The following is a 14,680-nucleotide window of genomic DNA, read 5'->3' as shown; positions in this document are numbered from 1 at the left end:
TCCTTATTAGTGGCTGAGAAGACAGAAAAATTAACCAACCCAATTAATCAGAAAGCAATTCAATTATTTTTCCTCTACTATAAGTCTTACAATGAAATCTCTAGGTTTGGTCTAACTCCACTTTAAGGCGCTCAAGCGCCATCACTGGAATGAATGGTGGAACTGGTGGAGACACTGCACTGACGATTTTTCTTCTTCTGTCCACTCTTTTGAGGAAATAAAGCTGGGATATGTATCGTGTGTTAAATAAATGCCTTGTATACCAGGATGCTAAGCCCCCAAAAGGAAACAGGGGAAAGAGAATGAGAATGAATGTTTACACATCACTGAGGGCTTCTGTAGGACACGTTCAGTGAGAGAATTTCCAAAGGCCGACAGATGCTGTTCGCTAGAAAGAAGTAAAACATAAGATTCCTACGGCTTGCTTCACATATAAAGGAGTAGTTACTGGAAAACTGAGTACATTTTGTAATTATAATCTAAAATACAGTAACATTGGATTATAACATAAGCATAAATACTGTTGAAAATAAAGTTATGAACTAACAAAAGGCTTTTAGCAAAGGCTAATTCTGAAGTAAAAATAAAGTAAAATGTAATCCAAAACAGTCTTTATTCTAAGTTTAAATAACTCCCGGGAACCTAACTGGAGTAAAACTGAATGATCTGACCAGTACTCAGAAGAATCATCATAGCATGTACACAAAATAGAGAATAAAATTTTAATGGTATCAAAAACAGAACTTTTTGGCCAATTTAGTACTTGCTGGAATAAAGTTGCAAAATGTTACTCAGTAACTGACTTAGCTTCTAAATCAAGCCAGAATTACACATACTCTGTATATTACTTGAGTATATACAAGTACAATCCATGATAACATGCAGAGACATGGAAACAAGGAGAGGACTATGAAATCAAAATCGTCATCTCTATTGAGGAAGTAATGAACTGAAAACAACACACCTGTCCAGTAATCCAGAATATCTCATTTTGAAAAGGGGGTTTTGAATGTTTCTCTTTTCAAGAATTCAAATCAACTCCATGTGGCTTTGATTTTGTTTTCTCAATATGAAAAAAGGGAAGCAGATACATTCCTATAGTTATGGGGATATATTTTATTCACTATTAAATTAAAAGGTTTGATAGACTTTCACTCTTCTCAGGTAAAAAGAGCTCTTCACATTCTAGTGACGAAGAATGAATTCCTTAAAGCTCTTAGGCATTTGAGTGTCACACCACCCACAGCAACATATGCTCAAGTACCTTTAATAATAGTCATGAGTTTAATTTTCCTGAGAACTAAATTAGACCTATGAAATAAACAGGGTATGAAAATGACCTGAGTTCACAGGAATCTCTAAATTCAAAAGAGATTGCTTCAGCTTTGCTAACATGTCATCAAAAGCCTTTTATAGCAAGAGTTTCTTACTGAGTCACATATTTGGTCATGGAACCTTGGGATCTTTTAAACACTAAAAAGAAGTGCTTTATGTTGAGCAAATCCAATGCAAGGCCAAAACAGACAAGAGGACTGATGGTGATGAATAAAACCTACAAGTAAGCCACAGATCCCACTATCTTATAAAGAAAGGAGAAGGTGAGATGTGCAACTGACCAACGTTATACCCAGTTAGATGACGATTACTGGGAAGCTAAGAAAAATCCTTGTAAGATAAGCAAAGACAGCACCTTAAGTGGAATCTAATGGAAGCCACTCAGAAGTGAGGGTTGTTTGTGGCAGAGATGGCTACTGATCCCCTCTAAGTTAGCTCTTCCTTTGTGTGTGAGAACCCAAGACTGTATAAGACAAATAGGGTAAAATATTGGCTTCAGTCATTTCTCCAAATTATGAATTGCAACTTGTTGTTGTTATTGTTTTCAAACTACTAAGAGGTAACGTGAATTATCAGTCACTGAACAGCATAGAAAAGAATATGGTCTGGCTTCAATCTGAGCTCTTCTGATTTGCTCTGTAAGCTAATTCAAGGCACTTTAAATGTTTTGGTGCCTTAGTGTATTGTATTAACATGTAACATGAGAATAACACTCACTTACTTACCTCGAGGAGCTACTACATAGATTACTGAATCTTAAAGCACTTTGAGCTCCTCAGATGAAAAGCACTGTGGAAATAGTCACAGCTGAGGAAAATTCTCCCAATGCCTTGGAATCTATTGTGTCTTATGTCTCAATTATGTTTTCTTAAACACTTTAAAAAAAATTTGTTAGTGGCACTCCATCCCTTTATATATGATGTTTGGCACATGGATGTTTATATATTTAAAATAGTTGTCAAACTCCTTACTCCAAAGATGATTTACTAAATTTTCCAATAAAGTTAATGAATTATACCTATTATGGAGTACTCTGTTAAGTTTAGAAAACTTTAACTGTATGAGGTACATGAGACATAATAAAAAATTCATATTTTTTCAAAATAATTGAACTAGTATTATTTGCGTGAAACTACCAGTTTTTAATGAAAAAAAAATACTCAAAGTATGCCACAGTGTCTACATATTCATCTGAAGAGTACAAAGATGAAGTTCTGAGAAAAAAGGGTCTTAACACCATAGGAAAAAAAATGTGGTTCTTATATTGTTCAAAGGAAACATTTTTAAAAAGTAATGTTTCATACACAGAAATAAAGCAATTAGTTAGAGGTAATAAATTATAAATACAGTAGTTCAAATATTTTTTTCTTTTTTAGCATTAGTTTTTCTAAACAAATTCAAAACACTTTAAATACGTTATACTCTTCTTTCAAAGGAATTGTGGAAATGGAAGCTTTCATAGAAATCTAAAACAATGATACCTCATGATCTTTACATAGAATACACTAGACCTTGACCATTTAGATTTATAACATATTTTGGTTAATACATTAGATCAACCCATTAATATGCCTTTATATTTGGGAGAAATTAGATTGTGATTTATAACCTTGCAGATCACTCAAACCTTCCTTATGTTCAGGTCTTGCTTGATTCTCTGCAGGGGGTTCCGTCAGATTCATAATTCAAACGATGAAAACTGTAAATAACTTCTTTTGGACTGAAAAAGTGTTTTGTTTTTTTAAATAAAGTGCTTTTAAATGCAAATATTTTTTGCCCGAAACAAAACTGAAACATACTTAAACCTGAAATCTCCGTATCTTGACACACGTACATATTTTAACAGGAAAAAAACAAGTTTTGGGCCATTAATGTCCTTCGAGAGTTCAGATTGCATCTAAATTGGGTTTTGCATTATTTTCGTGCTCATGTTTGTACATGAAGGTTAAAAGAAAGAGGGCAACATCCAAGGACGACCAATAGGCAGTATGTGACGTGACAGCTGACCAATAGCGGCTCTCCACAAGGCCTTCTCTGAGTTCAAAATCAATTCTGTGATCCAATTCCACTAAAAAGAAATCAAACAGATGAATAAATATTACAGTAAGATAGGTTCTATACAGACTTAACTAGAGTTGAAGATAAAAATTTAGCTAATAGAAGTGATTCTCCTAAATATATGCATATACATATATATTTAAAGTGACTTTCTACTCTTATTGTATGGGAAAAAACACTTGAAAAAGCCTTAGTTCCTCAGGCTTCTATTTGGTGAGTCCTTTCCTTTGTGCCCAGGTCAATATGGAATAATAACAGAAGACAACAAACAAATTTACTTGGTATCCTAGAGTACATTTGGGGTAAAGAAACTGGGCTCAAATCCTGGCTTTCCCATTTAATCTTTATGCCTAATGTGTAAAATAAGGAAAGCAGCCCTCTTGAAGAATTACGGGCCATGCTTACATGGAATGATGCCTGTGGGAGTGCAACAGGTCACTCAAAGGCTCCTTCCCTGGGGAGGCCCTATGTATCAACTAGCTCTGTGGGGGTTGTTGAAGAGAACCATCTTTTTACAGTTCTACAATGTTTTCTTACCCACTTGGTGGAAACTGTCAAAGGCAGCCTAGGCTCTGCCCAGTCAGCAGGGCCTAACATGTGCCTGGAACATGTTAATTAATGTCCTTAATGTCCATTCAATAAAAGCATCCACTGTGTGGCTTGGAAAGTTAAACTGGGAGGAAGAGTGGTGCTACTTGGGGGAAAGGACTTCATTTATAACATTTATTAAGTGCTATCATCAAAGAATTCAGTCAATCTTTTCTAAAATGCACAGCAAGTCCTTGCAATACCTGTTAGAGAAAAATCACCTTAGCAAATTAGGGCTACTTGAGAATTTCAACTGATTCATTTAATAAATCCTCAGAGATAAAACATTAGAAAAGTAATATTTTGATCTTCAGGAACGCCTTTAAAATTGTCAGTGAGCCACACAGTATTTTGAAGGGTCTATTTCAAAATAAAAAAATACCCAAATCACTACCACTCAGACACGCAAAGTCTGTTAAGTCTGTTCTTTGTCCGGGATGCCAGACGATGTGAAAAGTAAAAACTGGCAACAATTAAGGAGGAGGTTGGAGAAAAAGCTGGGTTTTGCTTTACACTGAGAATTTGGTAATCACATGTAGGAAACCTTAATCATTCTAGATAATAATTTCATACAAATGTTTAGCTAATACTTAAACAGCTATTTTGTGACAATCCCATTTGGTGACTTAAAAATGCATCTACAGTTGTTATTTTTCTATTCAATTGTGTTTTTCTGCCAAGAAATGTCCATGGATCTATCTGTACATTTTCAGATAAGGTTTATACTTGAACACCATAGACTCCAATTAGGTTATTAAAACACTTGTAAGACATATTGACATAGGCTTTTTACAGTTTTTTTTTTAACTGCTTTTTTTCTTATTTGAATTACAAACTAATAAGCTAATTCATAGTAAGTCAGAAATAGTTGAAATCCATGTGTGGAACTCATCTTTTATCTTTTGTATTCCATGGGACATCTGTGTTAGATTTGTAGGTACATTCTGGCACAACAGACAGGAAGATGAAAAAAGAGGAAACTGGAATTCTCAAGCACAATGAAGAGGAGGCAAGGTGAAGTTAGTTACAAAGAAAAAAGGAGAGGTAAGAGGAAAAACAGAAGAGATGGGAAACATATGCATTGATATCGGTTTAGACCACCAAGTGATCATTTCTAAGAACTCACTTTCAAATGGCACTGTAGAATGTCTTGCTAGTCCAACAGTCTTAAGTTGAACTGTTGTTTTCAAGTCAAAGAAAGTTAGGTTTTTCCTGTTACAAGCGTCATTTAGTTCTGCTTTATGTACCTGAAATTTATTCTTACTATGCTATTACTGTTGTGCAACACTGCCTTTCAGATACTAGACACTCCAATGCTAAATTTATTGTTCTATATTTTAGGCCCTTGTTATTTTATTTTTTTTTGCCCTTGTTATTTTTATCACCTATAGGGACTTTAATAAGCGTTGTTAACTAGATTGGCCCTCCTTATCCCTTTCTGTTTATTTGTAGTTTGTCCCCATCAAAATGGGAATTACAATAGATAGCCAGCTTGTGTCTGATGAAACTGCTTTAGTTTCTCACCTTCCTCACAAGGTTTCCCCCAGGCAGTTTGGCTGCCAATGCAGTTAACCTCACATTTGGGTTGACTTTGAATGTGGAAGGACAGAACCAGATGGGCCCATGTCTCATCTTCTCTCTCCTGTTTATGTAGATCACAGGAGTCCCAAGGGAGTAAGGGTCTACATGACAGCACCTTTCTATGTGCTGTGAGATGTGGTCTTGGCCAAAGTGGGCCCAAATCTACCTGGAGTTGCCTTGGACCTACTTTCTCATGATTACCATAGAAAAAATGGGTGGCACCATACAGTGTGGTAGTTTTTTTCCATTTCTTTCACTGAGTTAGGTCAAAGAGAAAGGAGAATATAAAATCATCACTTTGTCCTTTCTCACTCAAGTGCCTAAGTGCTACAATTCTTCTATGCACAAAGAATGAGCTTCCTGAACAGTGGAAGAGAAGTAAAAATGAGAGAAACAAGTGCTGGCTTTTAACAATCATCAGCAGTTTGTTTATACTGTTGTAAAACATGGATTATTGGGGCCGGCCGAGTGGCGCGATGGTTATGAACTGGCTTGGGATGCCAGAGGGCCGCGGTTCAGATCCCACATATGAGGGCCAGTGACACTGCCCTCTACAGCTAAGATGCTGAAGAACAGCTCAACCTGGAGCTGGGCTGCCGTGGGTCGCTGGCGACGGCGTAGGCTGCAGTCCCTGTGGCAGTGGGTTGCCATGGGCTACCGTGTGTAGCCAACAGCCAGCGTGAGTGGCCAGCAGCCGCAGTGAGCGGCCGTCCAGAAGCCAGCGACTGATGTGCCTCGCCCGGGAAGAGTGCAATGATGGTGCCAACTTGGGCCAGTGAAGCAGCGTCCTCTACAACTAGACTGAAGAACAAAACGACAGCAACTTGTCTGTTCCCTTTCCCCCAATTCCCCAATAAAAATTAAAAAAAATAAAAAAAATAAAACATGGATTATTTTCTTTTTTGGGAGTCACGCATATGGGCATATTTCCCTCCCATTCCTTAAAGCAAATGTCTGCAATCTATATAGTAAGAATGTGAAGTGTAGTTAGTGCTGTGCTTTCATCAGAGAATTCTGTTGTACACGAGGCTTGTCAACATGGATATGGTATTAAAAAAATAACATGAATACAAAGGATTTTAGAATTATAATGTGTACTAACTGGACATGTTACTATTATTGGGTTGTTGGAAAAGTCATGACGTATTTTTCTGTTTTTTGTTGCAAAAATGCGTCATGACTTTTCCGACAACCCAATATTTAATGGAAGCATCTTAGCTTCTCTATAGAAAAGTTTTCAAAAACTTAATGAATCTTAAAAGTTATCTTATTTGAAGTAATAATTATGGTCATAATTGCATGGGTTTTGGCTCCAGGTAGACATCAAGAAAAATACTTAAAGTATAAATAAAGGAAACTGTGTTTCCAAACGACTGGTGAGAGATTCATTTGTAATATGAAAGATTATGCTCAGAGTACTTGTTGGCAAATTATGTCTTCTTATTTTCGTGATGCTTCTAAATGACTATATATTTCATGTGGTTATATATTTAACATTCGAGGAATATTTACTTTTTGTGAATTATCATAGTTTCAAATACATTTAAGAATATTCTCTAACCACCCTTATGAGAAAAGTAATAAAAACTCTGAAATGAGTTTTATCATCAGTTGTCATTTCTGCCAAAAAAATTTCCCAACACAAACATCTAAATTTGATAACAGATGGGCCATGTGGGTAAATATAGGCTCTATGGATAAACCTTGAATACAAAAAGACTCCAGGAGATGGCCAGATTCGTTGGACCCTCTTACAATCTGATGTAAGAAACTTTTCCAATTATGTTCAGAACTACTCCCTTGCATTCGTGTTTAGCACTGCTTAGAAAAACGAACTGGTTCCCTATACACTCCGTGCTTCTGCCTCTGTGCTTTGCTTATACTCTTTGTTCTCCCTGCAATGTCTTTTCATCGCTGCATGTCCAAATCAAACTTCCATGAAGACTTTTATGATTTCTCCAGGTGAAAGCATTTTCACTCCTTAGAACTGCCGATCCTTTACCTGTACCTCCATTATATAGCTCATCACATTCTACTATATAGTTATTTTTGTACTTATCTACCTTCCCTATTAGAATATATGCCCTCTAGAAAATGCTTAATTTCCACACAAGCATTTAACATCTTTATGGGCAGCATTGAAGTCTGTTTCATCTTGGAATCTTTTCTAGTGACTGACTACACCTTGGTATCTTGGCTTATGGTAAACATTTAATAACTAATTGTTGAATGAATAAAGACAGGGGAAGAGAAAAATAGAAGCTGTACATATTAGCATCTGAGTCAGTTTGTAGTGATATTAGTGGTCTAATTGCTTAGGTAGTTGGGATGGCTTTAAGAAAGTAGATAATAAGGGCTGCTTGAATGCAGGACAAATGTATGAATGAATTAATTTTCCTTTCTCCAACTAAACATGCAAAAATCACAAGTAAATTATTTCTTATGGAAGTAACTATTACATAAGCTGGGACCAGATGAGCACTTTTATAAGATCATTTCCTGAGGGGAATTCACTGAGTTAGAGCAATACAAACTGTTGCTAGAGACAAAAAAAATCAGCTTGCTATACTAAAACACCATTTTGAACTTGTATCAAGTAAGAGTTATTTTGAAAATAGGAAAAAAAATGTGTGAAAATTAGCAATTAAATACAGAAATTGTAAAATTAGATGTGATTTAAAAATCCAAAGAAAAACCTGTAACATATTTTGTTAGACACAAATAGAATATTAAAAAAAAAATATATATATATATATATATAAAGGAAAAAGAGAGGAATTGTGGAAAAAGAAACGAGAAGTTAATTGATAAAAATAATTTCAAAGTGCTAGGATTAATCCTTAGTAGTATTTACAATTTGCTGAAAATTAAGAGATTGAAAATATCTCTTTCATCCAATAATACTAATTTTTTAAAAAGTGAACTTAACCATCTAAAGAACATTAAATTTTGTATTGAAACCAGATATCAGCTATGGCATACCTACAGCCCTAAATATGTTGCTGATATCTGAAATAACTAGGAATGATTAAATTCTTTATACTATGAAACCCTTTTATAGCTAGGGTATTACATGAAAAGTGAACCTCTTTGAAGCCTTTAGGACAACAGAGAAGAAAGAAAATGGCTTGCTTTCCTCCACTCTCTTAAAAGGTTCCTTCTTTGTAGGAGTGTATAGAAGTATCATATATTTTAGCATATTAGATGCTAATCAATAGTCAGATTTCAGGAACACTACCATTTAAAATTAGAAAATATAGGAAGGAAATACATATAAAATAGTCTATAAGCTGATCTCATAGAAGAATTGATCAAATTTTTCAATGAGCAGAAGAACTCGAGATCATTTTCATAGTATTCTGAATGCTATTCCTGACATATACCATACCGAGGGCATTATCTTTATTCTGCATTACATTTTCCGGAAAAAGAAGTTGTGGGAGATTAAAGAACGATTCCTGAAGTCTGAAATCTGTGAAAAAAAAAACACAAGATGCTGTAAAGTGGTGGCTGATGGTTACAAATGGCCTTCAATGATGTAGTGGCCAAAAGTTAGAGCAATACTCCCAAATAAGCAGACTAAACTTAGCATACATAAAGAAGTACACATTTTGGTTTTTATGAAGAATTCTTTCATGGAAAATGTAAGCATAATTAATTTTAAAATGCCATAATCTGTTAATACCCAGATATCCCCCAAATATTTATAATTCATTTAAGTTCTAACATAGAGGCAAAACACTGCTAAGAGAAGCCATTTGCTACAAACACGAGCACAAAAAATGAAACAGTAAAACCACTAGAAATAAGCCTAGACTTGTTAAAAGAAAATAGCTACATAAGATGCTTTAACTTGATGACAAAGTAGTTTCAACTGACAGCACTTCCTCTTCAAAGAGAGCAACCCTGATTGATCATGAATTCAAAGTCTGTGTCCATCTTCCTCTCTAAGTGCGAGGTAATCAGAGTAGGTAGCTTCAGAATAAAGCTGATGGAGGAGAACTGAGGCCACCAAGATGAGCAGAAAGAAGGAAGGAAGGAAGCCAGAATGACCTATTCACAATGATCAAATTCTAGAAATAAGATTTAAGAAAGAAAAGTTTTATCATTTGCAAGAGATAGCCAAAATAGCAATTAAGACTTAAGTAATTTGTCTAAATCAGGATTACACAGAAGAGCATATTATTGAAGCTAGTCCGAGAGTTATTAAGGCTAATCTTGATGATCTGATTGAAAAGGCAGAATTCTATGGTGGTAGTAGTCATCCAATTTTAATAGTTATATCTGTATCTAGCGCTGAATATATGTAACTAAGACCCATGATTAGCTCATATTTAGTCAAGTCTATAGTTGACAAGGAATTTACCATTAAGACCAACAAAGAATTTATATGCAAGAATGACAGAAAATGTATTTTGTTATCAAAACATAGGATGCAATACAGCTAAGCACCTCTACTCACTGTTGTCCTGAAAGAAGAACTAGGAGGCTTCTCTATGATCATTTTGAAATTACTAATGTTAAATAGTAAAAAAAAACTAAAAAATAGTTTTCTTCCCTCAGATCCTATAGGTTTTCTCTATACATTTTCATTACCCTTTCTCTGGGGCTCAAATCTTAGCCTGTTCTTGTTTTCGCATTCATCCTATTTACCAGCATCTTTGTTGTGCGTTAGTTAATGTTACAAGGAATTGTGACTGTTTACCTATCATCTTACAAAATTCTCTGAAATTATTTTTCCTCAGAATTTTAGAGTTTGCTTTTGACATCGACATGCTACAACAGAATTTTGTATTTTCATAATCACAATTTTGATATTAAGCCGACATGACAGCTTAAGTTAGCAATAGTATAGGACTCTTATAAGAAAATTAAATATGAAATTTGTATAAATATCAAAGTCTAAAATGCATTTTCTAGACAGTATTCAAAAGACTTACAATTATAAAATTTTCAGCACTGAGTCTGACACAGATAGGATTAAGTTAAAAACAAAAGCCACTGGTCCCAGTAGGAAATGTCCAGCTCAGGAATGTCCAGGATAATTCATCCTGGAGCGGGGCTGACTGTGGAGAAAGACCCAGCCTCTAGGCTGTCACACCTGGACTTCCTTTTTAAATAAGTTTTATGGAAGGCAATGAATGCTGGTCATTTTAAAATTTAAAGTAGCAGACATAGTAAGAAAACAAGGCTATAAGTATCTGAAATGAAATATTTAAAAATTTTTAGAGAAAAAAAGTAAAGTTTTCCTCTTCCTATGGTTACAGAAAGGAAGTAGCTAGTTTCAGAACCTGTATTTCCTCATATAAGTCAATGGAAAAATAGGACTTGACTTGTTAATCTTATTTTACTGGACACTTAAAAATAAGGGTCCAATTTAGACCCTTGGAAGTAAATATGTGTACACTAAGTGTATTAGTATTTTACAGCAATGCAAGATTTTAAAACTTATAATTCCACTGGAAAAAAATTAAATAAGCTCCGTTCTCATGCCAAGTTCAGCTCAACTATCCATTCATTCACTCATTTCTTGACTACCTACTTTATACTAGGTAGCTGGGATAGACCCGGAAGCCATATAGTGGATCCAATTCTAATCGAGGCTTTGAAGGTTTTATAATGAGGTTGGATGAAGGGAACAGTGCGACTAGCAGCAGGATGGCTTTGGCATAGCAATTTTTTAAAGTACCAGGAATAGAAACATCATAGTTTTGAAGGCTGAGAAGACTGCATTAAAAAAAAAATCTACTTTATAAAAATCAGGGGGTGCTTACTGCAAAGAGATGTTTTATGCTTGATGTTTAAGACCCTTGTGCCAAAACCCCTGATTATTAATATTCTTAACTATTAATTCACCAACGCACAGAGTGAAACTGCATTTACCTGGGATTAGTCTTAAAAATGTAAGCAGCGGAAAAGCACTTTTTCTTTAAAAGCTAATGTAAGCTTTAGATTTTAGAGCTGACCGCTAGTGTTAATATCCTAATCCTCTCTGCCCTTCTCTAGTTTTAAAAAGACACAGCATAAACTCAAGGAAAGAACAGTATGAACTAACATGCAGAATCAAGAAAGCCAGAACTGCTATGTGGAAGGGTCTGTGTTGCCACGGTGGTAGTGGGAGGTGACGCAACTGGCTTCTTCTCATCTTCTATTGAGTCTTTTGATGTCTCAGATGATTGTGATGTAGATGAACGTCCAAATCTTGAGAACAACATTCCTCCAAGTCCCTTTCCAATGCTAGCAGCTCCTGCATTTCACAAAACAGGGCAGTTATTCTGCTGAATTACACCACATACCAAGCTAAAGAGCACCACCTATAATTATAGCCAACTGGCAGAGGGACCATGCCCTAGTCATGTTTTTCCAAGGGTGGGAACATAAAAAAATTACAATTTACACTGTAGGTTTCTAAATAAAAATGGAGTTGAACAGAATGAGAGTTGTACAAACTCTAGGAATACAGCTTACAAACAAAGTAATAAAGATTGTATTTTATTCAAGTGATCACTGCTTTAGTAAAGTATTTAGTAAGATTAAAAACTTATTAATAAAATAATCATGCCATTGAAACTGGGCATATATTTACTACTGGCATGCTCAATACTGAAGTTAAGTGGATATGTTATATTATAAAAAGCTACCGTAAACAATCTGTGAGTATGACAAAGTAAAGTATCAATGAGTCCGGCAGATAAACCTATTTATAGTGCCACCTTGTGGCGTTTTATATTAAGGCACCTTGCAACCAAAAGTAATGGCCAAATTCAAGTGGCACATAACTGAGCTCCACCAAACATTGGCGCCAGTGCTAGAGATCCTTTCAAAGAGAAATGAAATATCCTGTTGCCCTCAAGAAGGACACGGTTTGAGAAACTTTTAAGACATGAATCAGAGAACTGGTTGGTAGGGACATCCTTAGAACTCAAGTACCCTCTCCTTTCAAGATGAGGAAGCAGAGCGTTAAAAACTATGTGACTTGCCCAAGATCTCACAGTAAGTGAAAGAACCAAGATTAAAATGAGGAACTTGGTTCCCAGACCCTTTCTTGTGCATCCAATTATCTCATATTCTAAAACAACAGGATCTGATCTAATTAGAGAACTTCAGGGCTTTTGGCCCTCAAATATGAACAGGGAGAGGGTAGTTGATTCTAAACATAGGGGATTAACTATTGGAGGTTTTGTAACATACACAGTATTTCCAAGTACCCAAAATTTAATGAGTGTATAAAAAGTACTTTATTCATTAATAAAGAATACCAAAGAGAAATTACCTAATATGCTTGCTTTGCCTATATTTGTTATAGATTCTCCATAGTGCCGGCGGGACAAGACTGGTGAGGTCACAGGGCTTGGTATCGTTGAAATACCTTCATTCTCTGAAACTGAGGTAGGTTCTTTTGCTGGGTGGAGAAAGCTTGGCTTCATGAGCTCATAAGGTAGAGGATTGGAAGTATTATACCAGTGGATCTGGACAGGTGAAATGTTGCTGTAGTGTTTCAGTATTAAAGGTTCTAATCTATAAGCCTTGATTTAAAAAAATTCAAAGAATACAACATTAAGGCACAATGCTCGGATTTTAGTAAGTTCTTTTATTATTATTCTATTGCATGCTCAGTAGACCTTAATTAATTTTTAAAAACCTGATATTTCTACCATGTATTCCTATTTGTTCACTCTTAATAGTCTAGGCTAGTGGTGCCCATTAATTAGTTTTTCAGAAAAATATTCATTTTTATTATTTCCTGATATCGAACAGATTTATATTAGTCTCATAAACAAAGCTGAAGCAATAAAGAGTAAACTGGAACACAGCAAATATGGTCAATTTTTAATTTCTTAGGAGCTCTTAGTAAACTCTATTTTCAAGTAGATTAATATAGTAACACACAAATTAGATAGTGGTATGAGACTATTTGTCTAATGTGAAGTAAAGATGATATAGCAGAAATGGCAATGGACTTGGCATCAGAATTCCAAGTTCATATTCTGGCCTTTGTCACTTATTAACTGTATGACACTTACCAAGTCACAAGGTCTCAGAGCCTCAGTTTCCTGAGCTGTAGAAAGGAGATAACATTTCCTACCTCACAAGGATGGTGGAAAGAACAGATAACGGATGTAAAAACTGTCTAGCATAGTTCTGACATAAACTATTAAAAATGCATTACTTTAAAAAAAATCACAAAAAACTATAAAATGAATAATAAAAATAATTTATAATAGTAAAAAGTTTGGAACTCTCCTTTATAATATAACGAAGTTAAGATTATACAAAGGACACTTAAAGCTCAGAGTTCACCTATGAACTCAAGTTCACTCTCAAGTTATAAGAAAATGAGTAAAATGAATGTATATTAATGAGATAGTTAATGTCTAACTGGGTGTTTTTACACATATATTTTACTTAACCCTAGTAAATGCAAGGTAAAATATTATCATCTGCATCATAAAGATAAGAAACAGTCTCAGAAGCAACTTGGCCAAGATTGTGCAGTCTGTATTTAAATCTAGTATTAGATTCCAGCTCAGTGAAATTTATTTCTTAAATACAGCTGTTTTGATTCTTTAACATATGGGAAAATTTCTAAAATCTTAGTGTTTAGTTAATATTATATTTATTTGGTACTAGTTAACAATCTTTTAAAAGAATTTACACAATTATATAAAGCTGTTCTTCAGAGAATGAATGCTACTTAAAATAGCTTTTAAAAAAAATTTAGGGCCGGCCCAGTGGCGCGTTGGTTAAGAGTTGGCTTGGGACACCAGCTCTGAGCAGCAGGGTTTCGGTTCGGATCCCACATAAGGGCCAGGTAAGCTGTGCCCTCTACAGCTAAGACGGTGAACAATAGCTCGACCTGGAGCTGGGCTGCCGTGAGTTGCCGGCGACGGGATAGGTTGCAGTGGGGCGGCAGTGGACTGCCATGAGCTACCGTGAGTGGCTGGCAGCCAAGCGTGAGTGGCCGGCAGCTGCCGTGAGCTGCCAAGAGTCGCCATAAGCAGCCGTCCAATGGCCGGCGAGCAACTGCCTCACCTGGGAAGAGCACAATGATAATACCAACATGGGCCAGTGAAGTGACGTCCTCCACAACTAGACTGAAGAACAAAAGGACAGCAAC

The 14,680-nt window shown here is 35.5% G+C and overlaps 1 protein-coding gene across 7 annotated transcripts in view; it reads right to left on the bottom strand.

Moving 5' to 3' along the window:
* Positions 1-708: 708 nt before the first annotated feature.
* DDHD1 (DDHD domain containing 1) overlaps positions 709-14,680 on the bottom strand; it is a 72,737-nt gene continuing 58,765 nt past the window's right edge. For 4 of the 7 annotated variants that reach the window (XM_019645367.1, XM_019645376.1, XM_019645398.1 and 1 more), the window contains 4 exons: positions 12,836-13,088; positions 11,618-11,809; positions 8,951-9,034; positions 709-3,403 (listed from right to left, as the gene is read on the bottom strand). In XM_019645367.1, coding sequence (XP_019500912.1) covers positions 3,222-3,403; positions 8,951-9,034; positions 11,618-11,809; positions 12,836-13,088 — 711 coding nt within the window. In that variant the 3' untranslated portion in view covers positions 709-3,221. The remainder of the gene's footprint in view (positions 3,404-8,950; positions 9,035-11,617; positions 11,810-12,835; positions 13,089-14,680) is intronic. The other 3 variants (XM_019645387.1, XM_019645418.1, XM_019645427.1) reach the window with 1 other exon arrangement.

Source organism: Hipposideros armiger, unplaced genomic scaffold (genome assembly GCF_001890085.2).
Source record: "Hipposideros armiger isolate ML-2016 unplaced genomic scaffold, ASM189008v1 scaffold_5, whole genome shotgun sequence".
In the NCBI taxonomy this organism is placed as follows: Eukaryota; Metazoa; Chordata; class Mammalia; order Chiroptera; family Hipposideridae; genus Hipposideros; species Hipposideros armiger.
Note: the sequence above shows the minus strand (reverse complement) of the source record. Positions and strands in the feature narration are given on the sequence as shown.